Source organism: Cyclopterus lumpus, chromosome 15, assembly GCF_009769545.1.
Source record: "Cyclopterus lumpus isolate fCycLum1 chromosome 15, fCycLum1.pri, whole genome shotgun sequence".
Taxonomy (NCBI): Eukaryota; Metazoa; Chordata; class Actinopteri; order Perciformes; family Cyclopteridae; genus Cyclopterus; species Cyclopterus lumpus.
Window position 1 is genome coordinate 23,511,769 of NC_046980.1, and position 15,011 is coordinate 23,526,779.

Here is a 15,011-nt window from a genome sequence, read left to right on the forward strand (position 1 = left end):
CCCGACTCGCCTCGAGGTCGTCAGTCATCACCGGGCGCTCCTGTTTATTTACAGGAGGCTCTTGGCTCTAATCCCTGTTTTCCTAGAGCTGCGGCTAAAGCGTATTAAGTGACACACGGCGAGTGTGTTTCCACACAAAGCCCTTTTAATTGTTGGTTGCTGGATGCTCAGTTAACGAAGCACCGGATGCCAGAGGCTTGGGTGTCTGAGCTGAGCTCCCGTGTTGAGATGGACTGACATGTTGATGGTGACCATTTGTCTCCCAGGACCAGTGCGAGGCGTCTGAATAAAGTTTATGCCGGAGAAATAAAGCAGATTATTCCACAACTCACCGCACCATCTTTGTGCTTTCTTTAAATAGCAATTCAAGAAAAATCTGAAGGGAGTGAATGGAAATAAAGACTTTGACCAGGACATGTTGGAGGATCTCTACAACGCTATCAAGTAAGCTGAATCCCAAAGATGTTCCTTCTTATTGGAGATCTTTGAACTGAATAAATGACTCCAGTGATTGACTTTGAGCCGTCGGTCCTCTGCAGGAACGAGGAGATCGTGATGCCAGACGAGCAGTCCGGGTTGGTGAAGGATAACTACGTCTGGAGCGTGCTGCTCCACCGCGGCGCCACGCCCGAAGGGGTTTTCCTCCACCTGCCACCCGGCAGCTACGACCACGACCTGTTCACCATGACCTGGGGACCCACCATCGCCGCCCTCTCCTACGTCTTCGACAAGAGCCTGGACGACAACATCATCCAGAAGGCCATCACCGGCTTCAGGTATGAAAAGAGTCCGGAGCTGAAGTGGTGGAGCAGGGAGACGCTTTGAATGAGGACTACAAAGACTCATGCGGAGCGGTCTGCTCCCCAGCTCCTCCTGCTCCGCTTTCCCAAGTGTCCGTGGGCGACGCTCTGAACCTCGAGCAGCAGCTCCATCGTCCACAGATGCTGAGCGGGGTTTTCACTGTTTCTGTCTTTGCAGGAAGTGCGCCATGATAGCAGCTCACTATGGCTTCAGTGATGTCTTTGACAACTTGATCATCTCCCTCTGCAAGTTCACCACTCTGAGCAGTGAGGTGAGGCCCTCAGAGACAGCATGTTATTTTAAGACGGGATCCCTGAACAATAAATGCTTTGATTATCATTTATGGTGACATCCTGATGTGTTGTCTATGTGTAGTTAAACTGGGACAGCGAATGTGACATTATTTAAATATTTTAATGAATTTATCAAATGTTGCTTGCAATTTAGAATCCGTGCCTTTTTTATTTAGTTTGTCAAATGCTGGTGCAACAAAACATCTTCCAGCTGGAGAAGCCAAGTGCTCCTTACAGGGACAAAGTAACAATGGAAACTAAACCTGTATTAGTTACTGCATATAAAGTGTATATATATATATATCTCTCTATCTCTGTGTTGCTGTGTCCTCTCCCTGTGCAGTCTGTGGAAAACCTTCCTACAGTGTTTGGCAGCAATAATAAAGCGCAGACCGCGGCCAAGACGGTGTTTGACCTCGCCCATCGGCACGGCAACATCCTGAGGGAGGGCTGGAAGAACATCATGGACGCCATGCTCCAGCTGTTCCGGGCCGAGCTCCTGCCCAAAGCCATGGTGGAGGTCAGGACTCTTTTCTTCCCCTCTGCCAGTGCTTTGTGATAACCTGCAGATACTGAGGCGGCATCCTCCGTGCTGCGCTGCCATCTGCTGGCCGCTGCTCAAACGCTGTGCTTGTTGCCTCAGGTGGAAGACTTCGTGGAGCCCAATGGGAAGATTTCTCTTCAAAGAGTGGAGACGCCTTCTAATCGGTACGTCTCATCTGCTCATGTGTTTACATGAGAAGCCGACAGGGTATCACAGTATGATAGTAATATAGCTACAGTGCTGTGTGTGCAGGTCATCACTCCAGCCATGTTCATTTTTCCTATTTTCATGAAGTACTCTTTAATTTTGAGATTGAAAAGACCAGCTTTCTATAATAAGAAAAATGTATTTTAAAAAACCCGTCCTGACCGAAAGGTCCTAAACCCTAAACGTGTCCTCTGCCAGCGGGGAGTCGGCGGTGTTGAGTTTCGTTAACTGGCTGACGCTGAGCGGAGCCGAGCAGTCGGGACTCAGAGGACCGTCCACGGAAAACCAGGAGGCCAAGCAGGCGGCCATCCTCTGCATCAAGGTACGGCTCAGGAAACACCGACGACGTTTAATACACATTCTGACACAACGTGCACAACTCAGACTGTAAAGATGTCGTGCATTATGTGCACAGTGACATCACCCTGCAGGTGGTTTTCACTGTCACCACTGACATGTCTGTCTCTCCTTGTAGCAATGTGACCCAGAGAAGCTGATCACGGAGAGTAAATTCCTCCAGCTGGAGTCTCTACAGGAGCTGATGAAGGTTTTTAACACTTCTTTACAACATTTATTTCAACGTGTCTGGAGCTCTTGTATTGCGTTTAGTTCAGGCCAGTATGGATAAATGGCATTCGCAGCGTGGTTACGTCATAAAGACAACAAAAGCCAACCAGACTCTCCCGTCCAGGCCCTGATATCAGTCACCCCGGATGAAGAGACCTATGATGAAGAGGATGCTGCCTTCTGCCTGGAGATGCTGCTGCGTATCATTCTGGAGAACCGGTAAGAAGAGGACTCGGTCAACAATGCCTTCACAGCCGAGCCCAGGTGCTGTCTGATTAACTGTGTGTGTGTGTGTGTGTGTGTAGAGACCGTGTGTCGTGTGTGTGGCAGACGGTGCGAGACCATCTCTGCCATCTTTGTGTCCACCCCAACGAGAGCTGCTTCCTGGTGGAGAGGGCTGTGGTGGGACTCCTTCGGCTCGCAATCCGCCTGCTACGGCGAGAAGACATCAGCTCTCAGGTACACACACACACACACACACACACACACACACACTGCAGTAGTAGGTGTGACGTTACTAGGCTGCGATAGTCATCTCAGGTCAGCAGACGGTCTCAGCAAGCATGTGCACTGACTTGTCCCCGCCTCCTGCGCTGCTATTGGTCAGGAGCACTGCTCTGACCTCGATGTTCGTTAAGCTAGCCAATGGGTGAGTCTCAGGACGGAGCCGTTCACACAACGCCGCTTTCAAAGCACTCAGATTGATGAACCGTCACACCTTCCCTTGAGGTCATTATGGTGTGTGGTATTTGGCCGTAGCGTCGTGGTGCTTGTTGGTGCTCACACAGCAGCCCGTTTCCTCAGGTCGTCACTGTTCAGTTATGTGTTATGAGTATTCTGCCCTCTGAAGACCAGCAACAGTACCAACTCAATATATCCATTCTTCAAGACTTCACTCAACAGCCACACTGTTGCTCATGTTCCATTACCCCCCGAACACACACACACACACACACACACACTCTCAATAAATCGTAGATCGTCCTGCTGCCACGAACTCTCACTGGAGCACCCAGACTCAACACACGGCTGGTTTTGTTGACAGGAAGATCGATATGCGTCCTTTTCTTCCAGCAGAACGACTTTAGTGACGCAACGAGCGTAAAAGAGACACAGTGGGGTTGTCACCGGGGTCGTTGAGCTAACGTTACCTTGAGTGAGGGGGTCGAGAGTCACGTTGTCATGATAACGTCGGTGACCCACTCTGAGGTGCTCTGGATCGCTCTGGATAACCCAGCTGTTGATGTTTTGTATCCGCCCTGCTGTTCCAGAGAACGCAGTCTGAGCCGATATCACGACATCTCTTCCATTGTGCGCGTTGTGTGCCCATAAGAAGGTAATCTAGTGCTGACCTGACCTCGTAGCAGGAGGGTGACCTACATTTAGGGCCTTCATCTGCTCTGCAGCTCCGCACTGTGTTTATGTTTTGTAGGGTTTGAATTACAATATAAAAGTCAAATTCACTGATTATACAAGTGGGGATCTACAAATACATTTGGACTTGTCATGTTTGAGTCATAAAGAAAGAAAGAGCTGTCGAGGAGAAGGAATATCCAACATATAGATATTTGACCTTCTGTTAACGTGCACGGCCTCATGTTCTCCTCTCCTGATCTCCTCTCTTAACGTGCACGCCCTCATGTTCTCCTCTCCTGATCTCCTCTCTTAACGTGCACACCCTCATGTTCTCCTCTCCTGATCTCCTCTCTTAACGTGCACGCCCTCATGTTCTCCTCTCCTGATCTCCTCTCTTAACGTGCACGCCCTCATGTTCTCCTCTCCTGATCTCCTCTCTTAACGTGCACGCCCTCATGTTCTCCTCTCCTGATCTCCTCTCTTAACGTGCACACCCTCATGTTCTCCTCTCCTGATCTCCTCTCTTAACGTGCACGCCCTCATGTTCTCCTCTCCTGATCTCCTCTCTTAACGTGCACACCCTCATGTTCTCCTCTCCTGATCTCCTCTCTTAACGTGCACACCCTCATGTTCTCCTCTCCTGATCTCCTCTCTTAACGTGCACACCCTCATGTTCTCCTCTCCTGATCTCCTCTCTTAACGTGCACGCCCTCATGTTCTCCTCTCCTGATCTCCTCTCTTAACGTGCACACCCTCATGTTCTCCTCTCCTGATCTCCTCTCTTAACGTGCACACCCTCATGTTCTCCTCTCCTGATCTCCTCTCTTAACGTGCACGCCCTCATGTTCTCCTCTCCTGATCTCCTCTCTTAACGTGCACACCCTCATGTTCTCCTCTCCTGATCTCCTCTCTTAACGTGCACGCCCTCATGTTCTCCTCTCCTGATCTCCTCTCTTAACGTGCACGCCCTCATGTTCTCCTCTCCTGATCTCCTCTCTTAACGTGCACACCCTCATGTTCTCCTCTCCTGATCTCCTCTCTTAACGTGCACGCCCTCATGTTCTCCTCTCCTGATCTCCTCTCTTAACGTGCACGCCCTCATGTTCTCCTCTCCTGATCTCCTCTCTTAACGTGCACACCCTCATGTTCTCCTCTCCCTGAGTCTCCTGATCTCCTCTCTTAACGTGCACGCCCTCATGTTCTCCTCTCCTGATCTCCTCTCTTAACGTGCACACCCTCATGTTCTCCTCTCCTGATCTCCTCTCTTAACGTGCACGCCCTCATGTTCTCCTCTCCTGATCTCCTCTCTTAACGTGCACGCCCTCAGGTTCTCCTCTCCCTGCGTCTCCTGCTGATGATGAAACCTCCCGTGCTGTCCCGGGTCAGCAGGGAGGTGGCCTTTGGCCTCCACGAGCTGCTGAAGACCAACGCAGCCAACATCCACAGCACGGACGACTGGTTCACGCTCTTCTCCTTGCTGGAGTGCATCGGAGCCGGAGTGAAGCCGCCCGCCTCCTTCCAGCTCGCCTCCACCTCCACTGACAACGACACAGGTGCAATATTTCTCTCCACGTCATCGGGCTGAACTGATTTAGATTTTGGTGACCGCTGTCGTCCTCCGAGGGTTCTAACCCGGCCAAACAGTTCAGCAATTTCCCAAAAATCATAAAAGCTGTGGTGGCTTTTTTTCAAAAACAGATTTTGACCCACAAGTGTGTACTTTGTGTTTCCAGGAGCCCTGTCGGATAGCGAGCTGCCATCCCATCATGTCAGTGAAGTGAGTTTAGACCGAGGCTACACGTCTGACTCGGAGATCTACACCGAGCACAGCAAGACCAGGATCCCTCGCTCCACAACAGATGTGGACGTAGCAAGCAGTGGATGGCTCGTGGTCAGCACACACACACACACACACACACACACACACACACATGGCTGTTTGATCAAACTCTGATGCGTCTTTGCGTGTCTGTGTTCTGAACTGTTGTCCAGGTTGGGAAAGATGACCTTGAGATGAGTAAGACCCCTCCAGTAAACTCCAAAGCTCAGTTGAACAACCCACTGGTCAACCAGTACAGCCTGACGCTGGGTCAGGACCTGGGCCAGCACGACACCAAGTCTCTCATCAAGTGTGTCGAGACGCTGTCGTTCATCGTCCGCGACGCCGCCCACGTCACGCCGGACAACTTTGAGCTGTGTGTCCGAGCCATCCGAGTGTTTGTGGAGGCCAGCCTCAACGGAGGTGAGGCATCGAAGGGCATTTAGAAGTTCATAGAAGCTATTTGAACGAATGTAGATATGCACTGAGAACGCCTCTCAACAGGCTGACGCTGAAGGCTCGCAGCTAACAGTGATAACAGTGATAACAGCTAACAGCTAACAGTACTTACAGTGCTAACAGTACTTACAGTGATAACAGTGCTAACAGCTAACAGTGCTAACAGTTATCATTACTTACAGTGATAACAGCTAACAGTACTTACAGTGCTAACAGTGTTACCAGTGCTAACAGTACTTACAGTGCTAACAGTGTTACCAGTGCTAACAGTACTTACAGTGATAACAGCTAACAGTGCTTATAGTGTTACCAGTGTTAACAGCTAACAGTGCTAACAGCTAACAGTGTTACCAGTGCTAACAGTACTTACAGTGATAACAGCTAACAGTGCTTACAGTGTTACCAGTGTTAAAAGCTAACAGTGCTAACAGCTAACAGTGTTACCAGTGCTAACAGCTAACAGTGTTAACGGCTAACCGTGCTAACAGTGCAGAGTACGGCGAAGGTTTACCTGAAGGGGAACTGTATGCTGGGCTCTACTCCACCACGACGCTGTTGCTGTCGGTACGCCGTTATCAGCTGTAACCGCAGTATGAGAGCTGTGGCCGTGAGCTCACCAGTGGGCCACGCTCACATGCACTAAAAGGCACGCTCACATGCACTAAAGCACTAAAAGGCACGCTCACATGCACTAAAAGGCATGCTCACATGCACTAACATGCATTGCTTGAGGCCGGCTATGTCAGCAAAGACGAGCTCTGATAACAACACACACCAGTCACTGATTCTGATGTGTGAAGTCAGGAGAGTGCCCCGTTTATTATAATAATAATAATGATGATGATGATGATGATGATGATAATGATCATGTCCTTCATTCCTATTCAGAGTTGATTTGATTTGATTGTGACACGTCCCAGTTGCATAGGTCCAACCCTTAGTGTCACACCTTGTATATCTTCCACTTATTTCCAGGAAGTTACAACTGGCGTGTCTGTAATTCATTATTTTGGTTAGTTGTGTCCCTTCTGAATGGGAGTAAAGGCTCACTGTCCACGTGCCCAACGCACCAACAACTATTTGAGAAAGACTTGTTTTATGAATCCAACTACAGTAGCGACCCTGTGGCTTCAGCCTGCCCCTCAGGGTCCTGCCCTACATTCTCCTTCCTCTCTGCACTTTGACCTCCTTGTCATCTGCCCCCATAAAACCTCTTCCTCCCCTTTTAAGCCTGAGGAATGGCTGCGGTGCACTTGCTGATGGCCTGTTCAGTTCCTGCTTCAGGCCATTGGACACATGCCGTCAACAGAGCTTTACACGGGCGAACAAAAGCGATGGGTCGATCAAAGCACTGGGCGGAGGCGCGGCGCTAATCTCTTTGAGGTACCAATAGAAAGTGGAAAACCTGCCGTTACGCTATTGGGCGCTCGTGGTCTGACTTTGTTTTGTTGAAGGTGGTTTCAACGTAAATGGGGAGTTTTGGGAATGGCCCAAAGCTCTGTGGTTGTTTTGAGGATCGGGCCATCGTGGGTGTGATTAGTTCACGACGAGCTCTGTTGGCTTGATGACGGCCGAGCCAGTAGGGGGCGGGGCCAATGGATGGCAGTACTTCAACCTGCATATTGGAGTTCTCCAAACAGACGTTTATTTCACCCACTGGCATTAAAACCATTTACAACAGGGCATTCCCTTCCAGAGGATTGTCCTCCATCACGATACAACAAATATCCTTTTTATTTATCATCGCCCTCCATGGATTCTGGTCTGCAATCGCTATCGCTGATTTTTGATAATTCAGACGAAAAAAACTACTCTGTTACATTTAGGAAACAATTGTAGTCACCGTGAAGGCACAGAGGGCAAGTTTATTTGTGTAGCACATTTCAACAACAAGGCAATTCACACAATTAAGAACATTCATTAAAACATTTCAGACAGTCAAAAAGCAAGAAATAGAATACAAGTTGCAGTTAAAGAAATAAAATACAGTAGTGAGATTGGTTGATATCCTTGAATCTGTTCAATTAAAGGCAGCAAACAGAAAAGTCTTCAAGCTGGATTTAAAGGAGCTGATGGTCTCTGAGGGTCTCTGAGGGTCTCAGTAGACCTGCAGCTTTCAGGGACTTTGTTCCAGATATGTGGAGCAGAAGACCTGAACGCTGCTTCTCCATGTTTAGTTCTGACTCTTGGACCAGGAAGTAGACCCGTCCCAGACCACCTGAGGGGTCGGGATGGTTCATAAGGTAGCAGCAGATCACACATGTATTTAGACCCTAAACCATTCGGTGCTTTAGAAACCAGTTCTTTGTTGGACAGGAAGTCAGTGCAAAGACCTCAGAACTGGAGTGATGTGATCCACTTTCCTGGTCTTAGTGAGGACTCGAGCTGCAGCTTTCTGACTGACTTTTCACAGAGACCTGTGAACGCACCGTTACAGTAGTCAAGTCTCCTGAAGATAAATGCATGGACAAGGTCCTCCAAATCCTGTTGAGGCATAAGTCCTCTATCTAAATCTAGTTTCTGCTTCCTCAGGTTACCGCAACCACGACAAGAAGAAGAGCCACAAGTACGACTCCTCCAAGTCCCGGATGAGAAAGAAGGCAGGGGGGCGGGACAAGGAGGCTGGAGGCGGGACCAGGCGAGCTGGCAGCCGGGCGTCCAATCAGCGTCTGTCGCGTTCCCACAGCGACGAGGAGGAGGACGAGGGTGTGCCGGCCAGCTACCACACGGTGTCATTACAGGTTAGTCAGGATGTAAGTACAAAGGCACTCTTTACCCTTCTACCCACACAGCCAGTGGAGCGCGTGGCCCCTCCCCCTGTGTGGCAGGGTAGATTTTACAATCATGTCCATCACGACATTGCACTCATCCTCTGTGTTAAAGGTTGTATTTTTAAACACTATGTATATTCACCGTCATAGACGATGCATAACAATGAGCCTCAGACGTCTAACAACGATGAAGAGTGATCTGGAGTTCTGCATCTTTTTACAGTTTTACACCTATAGCATCTATTGTATATAATATAAAGTGTTGATACTGACTTCATGTGTTTTGAACCTCATATTGTTGCGGTTTTCACTTACACTCGACATTCAGGCCTCACTAATAGGATTTAAGAACGCATCTCACACCAATCGACTTCCTGTTTACACTCAGCCCAGCATGCCCAGTCACGTGATATTCCTTTTCAGAATAACGATGCTGAAACTCACTCATTGTAGTTTTATATATTATATATTTTTGTATTGGACTTCTCCAACACACCCTGTTCTTGTTAACGTTGGTGTTGGTGTGTGTGCAGCTGTTGGACCTCATGCACACTCTGCACACGCGGGCTGCCAGCATCTACAGCTCCTGGGCAGAGGAGCAGCGCCACCTGGAGGCCGCAGGAAGAAAGATCGAGGCCGACTCTCAGACTCTGTGGACCAGCTGCTGGTGCCCACTGCTGCAAGGTAGGCCGGCCCGCCCCGACGCACAGGAGGCCCTGAGACCGTGATGCATTTTCACTTTTAAGGACGGAATTCTATTGCGGATGAAATACAAAAAAATCCAATCATAATTTCTCCAAATGTATGATAAAACGAACAATATGAAAACTTGAATACATTCAATTTATTTTGACAAAAGGCCTGGACATTGTGCCTGTTTGAGATGATGTTAAAAACATATCTTTCAGAAGATACAGGAACCACGTTGACACAACATCAGACCACAGAAGCTCCTCAATGACTCCACACTTCACACGCATTGCATCACTTAATAGTGGAGCAAGAGGTCCTTTAATCAGAGGTCAGACCTTTCGAACTCACACCGGACATTTCACTTGTGTTCCAGGTATTTCATGTTTCTGAGTGGCTCAACCAAGTAGAGTGAGATGTTAGTACACGTTGTTGTTGTTGCCTTTAACACCTGTGTGCATTATGAATGTGCACCATATGCTTGTAGCCGGTTCTCGTAGCTCATGCCGGTCTCGTGGTTTTGCCCGCTGCAGGCATCGCTTGGCTGTGCTGCGATGCCAGGCGTCAGGTCCGCATGCAGGCCCTCACCTACCTCCAGAGGGCGCTGCTGGTCCACGATCTGCAGACGCTGGATGCAACCGAGTGGGAGTCGTGCTTCAATAAGGTCAGAACCTATTGAACAGAGCAGGGCGACGGAAACGTGCTAACGACATTGGGTATTATAAACCTGTGTGTGTGCGTGCGTGTGTGTGTGCAGGTGCTCTTCCCCCTGCTGACTAAGCTGCTTGACAACATAAGCCCAGCCGATGTGAGCGGTATGGAGGAGACCAGGATGAGAGCCTGCACCCTGCTGTCAAAGGTTAAAACACGACACACTCCTCAGCGGTCTCACACACACACACACACACACACTCATGAGCTGTCACACACACATTCAGCTTGTGTTAGCTTTTCTAAATATCCTTCTTCTTGTTCAATAACACTTGTTTTATTAAAAGATACATACAGATTTTCATTTGCGCATGAGGGAATAGAGGAAAGGAGAAATACACACATATATGCAAATGTACTTGTAAGAAAGGGTTAACTATTAACATGATGATGATGTACCTGTAACAGGTGTAACACATTACTAATACAGTAACCTGTTGTAGTGGTACTGAAGGAGAACATTGATAATGATAATAATAAAGTGAGTGTGTGTAGGAACTCTTCATTTCTTCAGTGGTACTGAAGCATCAGTTTAAATCATTCTCCGTGGCTACAGTTAGTTCAGTGTTTATCTAATCTAGATCCTCCAGAGCTCTCATGTCCGATGATGAACATACAGTCATAAACAGCTGTGCTCGGTTCCCCCACCAGGTCTTCCTCCAGCACCTGTCTCCTCTGCTGTCCCTGCCGACCTTTGCTGCCCTCTGGCTCACCATTCTGGATTTCATGGACAAGTACATGCACGCAGGGTCCAGTGACCTACTGGTGAGGAGAGTGTGACCTCTCAGTGTTGCCTTCAGACCCTCGTTGAGGCGCTCCTTAAGGATCTGACATCTATACATGCACCTAAACGCCTAACACGCGTATTACTGTCAATTTAAACCATGAAATATGGCAAATATCGCTTCAACTTTAGTGATTGGCATCAAACAAAATGAAACATGTGGTCAATTTAGCAAAAGATGGATGTTTAATGCATCAACGGTGTCAGAAGCTACTGAGGAATCAGGGCTGTATGCAGACATGTAAAGACCACCAGACCTGGAACAAGGAGGACTACATCTACCGGGGTTTCAGGTCTGGTATTGAATGACCTCGCTGATGTGCTGCCTCTGGTTTGGGTTGTGTAGTTGGAGGCCATCCCTGAGTCCCTGAAGAACATGCTGCTGGTGATGGACACAGCAGGCATCTTCCACAGCGCCGACTCCAGGACGGGGTACTCGGACCTGTGGGAGATCACCTGGGAGCGGATCGTGTGCTTCCTGCCCCACCTGAGGGAGGAGCTCTTCAAGCAGACGGTCATCCCAGGTACTCCATGCAGGACCGGGACGACATGTGCATACTGGGTAGTGGTGTCGCCGGGGACTTGACACGGGATGTTCTTGTGAATCCTCTTTGTTTTAGATCCGGTGCCCAGTCCTCCAGCAGAGCCCGTGCAGCCGACACCCTCGGCAGGCCGGCCTTCATCCCCTCAGGCGTCTCCACCACCTGCTCAGCCCCCCTCCCCAGTCCCAGTGAACCCTGCAGAGACCCGGACCTCCAGCAGGCCAGCGTCACCCCTGGAGCCCCAGCCAGGTAACGATGCCACATCCCAGCACTCTGTTAAGCCACAGGTTTGATGCCCACAGGTTTGATGCCCACAGGCTTGATGCCCACAGGTTTGATGCCCACAGGTTTGATGCCCACAGGCTTGATGCCCACAGGTTTGATGCCCACAGGCTTGATGCCCACAGGTTTGATGCCCACAGGTTTGATCCCCACAGGCTTGATGCCCACAGGCTTGATCCCCACAGGTTTGATGCCCACAGGCTTGATCCCCACAGGCTTGATCCCCACAGGCTTGATGCCCACAGGCTTGATGCCCACATGGGACGGGGACATCATGCCTGTGGGACTCCTGCTGCACAGAGCTGATACGGAGCCTGTTGTATTCAGTGTTCCCCTCAGACATGTGATCAAGTACAAAGATATTGATGAAGATGGATCCTGGTGGTAAAGGTCTGTGTATGGGGTACATACAGGACAGAGACCTGGATCCATTGGTGGGAGGACTCACCCACATGACCTGGTGACCGTGAGGCAGAGCCAGAACCTCCTCAGGTGTCTTCTGCTGACTTCATTTGAACACGGTGCTGCTAATCCAGACCAGAGGCACAAAGACTAGGACCTGTGTGGAGGTCTGTGTCTCTGAGAGACCCTGCCCTCCGCCTGGGTCTCCTTATTTCCTGGAGTTCGTATCCATGGCAACAGTGGATACAGCGGCAAGCGCACTTTAACCCTCGCTGGAACCTTCTCACTGATGCTCCATGAAGCCTGGTGGAGGTTGTTTGTGTATTTAATATTCATGTGAGTTCTTTAACGTCCATGAAATGAACCACATCAATGAGGAGAAGAGGCCCTGACACTTTTCCATTTAAGATGATTAGGATGAATAATGTTCTACTATAACTGTGAGCCCAGACCTCACGGTAGCCCAGCTGGACGCTGGTGTTCTCCTGTCCCTTTAAGAACCCTGTGTTCTTAAAGAACCCTTGAAGAACCCTTCCTCAGCTGACTTGTGGTTTCTGTGTTTTCTAGGATCCGACCGCTCGTCCCCGGTGCCGCACTCGATTCCCTCCGTGCCGTTAACGACGTCCCCCGCCATGTCCCCCTCGCCCTTGAGCCAGTCCCCCCTCATCCTGCAGCCCCTCGCCTCCCCCCTGCAGGTGGGAGGCCCGCCCATGTCCCTGCCAATCATCCTGAACCCCGCCCTCATCGAGGCCACGTCCCCTGTGCCTCTGCTTCCTGGTCCCAGGCCCACGAGCCTGTCTGACGAGGTCAAGTAAGAGACCTCGTCAGACACACACACACACACACACACACACACACACACACACAACCCCCATTCTGTCCTCTTCCCAGACCACCCCCCTTAAACTACTGGATCCCACAGACTATATATATATATATATATATATATATATATATATATATATATATATATATATATATATATATATATATATATATATATATATATATATATATATATATATATATATATATATATATATATTTTCAGACCAGGAACAGAACATGCAGGATAGATTAAACTATGAAAAGTACAAACCGATGGAGGTAGATGACCACCAGGGCTGTGGCTCCGAGCTCCAGTTGGAGAGTTCACGTTGTCCACACGGGGAACGTTTTATGGGCTGATTCCAGTCTTTTAAAGTCAATGCATCATATATATTTATATATATTTAGACCAATACATTAGAATACTAATTCTGATCCCGGTTTCCCCACCACAGTCAAAGGACCCCAAGCTAACCATCAGGGAGGCAGTGCATGAATCCACATAATCTACAGTCAGTGTGTTGATGGTGATGAAGGTCCATGCAGAGCAGCAGGGTGGCTCGTTGATGAAGAAGACGCATCCGGCTTTGACGCACACACACACACACACACACACACACACACTGTTGGTAGGGGGCCGTGTGCAGCTGCCTGTCGGTACCGGAGCTGAGCCGGTGACCCTGAAGGCCTTTAGATCATGAGCAGTCCCCACAGGACCAATCCCCAGGGGCCTTCATGGAAGCCCCGCCTCTTCTGAATATTCACTGACATTATAGCATTTAAATAACGGTATCCATCATATCAGACCTCACATCTCAATACAGCCCTTTGGACAAAGTGGTACAATCAACTGACTGTAAATACTGAAATATATAAAGTGCACAATAACAGAGTGAACTAGTTCAGATAGAAGATTTAAAGAATTAGAATGATTTTTGAACAGATTTGAGTCGATTGAGACTGGAACGCGCGGTCAGAGCGATCTGATCTGAGGTCAGCATCAGGGGGTGTTTGTCACTGGACCTCTGGTGCCGAGCTGACTTTGTGATGAACTTCCACCTGCTGGGAGCTCTTTGTTGTGTGACGTCACTTGGTAACCATGGAAACAAGTGTGCTCGTTAGCATGTGAGTGTAGGGTTTCCCCTGATGAGAGGGACTTGAACCCCCTCTGTTTATGACTAAGACTGCTGGTAACATTTGAGCCCCTTGAATACGAAACATGAACCTGACCTCTCTGATTGGCTTTCAATGGCCTTCTTCCCGCCCTGAGGCTCCGCCCACATGACTCATTTCAGGAAGACGTTGACGTGCGGTAACTCCCTCTGTGTATTCGGAGGAGCCCCCTTAGAGACCGGCTGATGGTGCCTTGTGTACGATGACATGACACCATTTTAATGCCAAATATGTGCCGTAAGGTGTCGGTGTGGATCCTCTCGGTGATGTGAAACCTTATTTATTGACTCGTGAGCGAAGAGGAGGAGTCCAGCTGGTCAGCTGACCCCACGGCCTTCCAGACACGGAGCGTCTGATTGTTGTGCGGGACTCGCTCATCAGGGGCCGAGTCTCGCTTGAACAGGAAATGACATGAATATAATGTGTACATATAAATGAAAGGTGATGTACTTTTTACTATGTAATAAATATAATGTAAAGAAAGTGCTCATTCGGCTGTTTGTGTTTTTTTTTTTTTACCGCGATGGACCTCCTCACAAAGAGTCCATCCACACCCGAGGAGGAAGGACCTGCAGGAGTCCATCAACATGAATGTACCATGCCGGTCTCCGAGGTAACGGCTTCTCAATCACCCTCTGCTATTGGTCACTAAAGCGCTCATAGACCATGTGACCAGACAGCATCGTTTATTGGTTCATTCAATAAGAGACCTGAGACCCTCCCCAGTGGGAGAGACTCGGGGGTCTCACCTCCCAGACCTCTCTTCTGGTGTCTGTGTGAAC

The 15,011-nt window shown here is 49.2% G+C and overlaps 1 protein-coding gene across 5 annotated transcripts in view; it reads left to right on the forward strand.

Moving 5' to 3' along the window:
* The window catches only part of gbf1 (golgi brefeldin A resistant guanine nucleotide exchange factor 1), a 76,875-nt gene extending 62,160 nt beyond the window's left edge, over positions 1-14,715 (forward strand). Inside the window, exons 21-41 of one of the 5 annotated variants that reach the window (XM_034551442.1) lie at positions 362-444; positions 540-776; positions 979-1,072; positions 1,438-1,614; positions 1,738-1,802; positions 2,044-2,167; positions 2,321-2,392; positions 2,537-2,631; positions 2,718-2,871; positions 5,096-5,321; positions 5,502-5,659; positions 5,761-6,010; positions 8,579-8,799; positions 9,351-9,501; positions 10,041-10,171; positions 10,265-10,366; positions 10,870-10,983; positions 11,349-11,526; positions 11,623-11,793; positions 12,796-13,039; positions 13,512-14,715. In XM_034551442.1, the coding sequence (XP_034407333.1) occupies positions 362-444; positions 540-776; positions 979-1,072; positions 1,438-1,614; positions 1,738-1,802; positions 2,044-2,167; positions 2,321-2,392; positions 2,537-2,631; positions 2,718-2,871; positions 5,096-5,321; positions 5,502-5,659; positions 5,761-6,010; positions 8,579-8,799; positions 9,351-9,501; positions 10,041-10,171; positions 10,265-10,366; positions 10,870-10,983; positions 11,349-11,526; positions 11,623-11,793; positions 12,796-13,039; positions 13,512-13,530 (3,066 nt within the window). In that variant the 3' untranslated portion in view covers positions 13,531-14,715. The other 4 variants (XM_034551443.1, XM_034551444.1, XM_034551445.1 and 1 more) reach the window with 4 other exon arrangements.
* Positions 14,716-15,011: the final 296 nt, after the last annotated feature.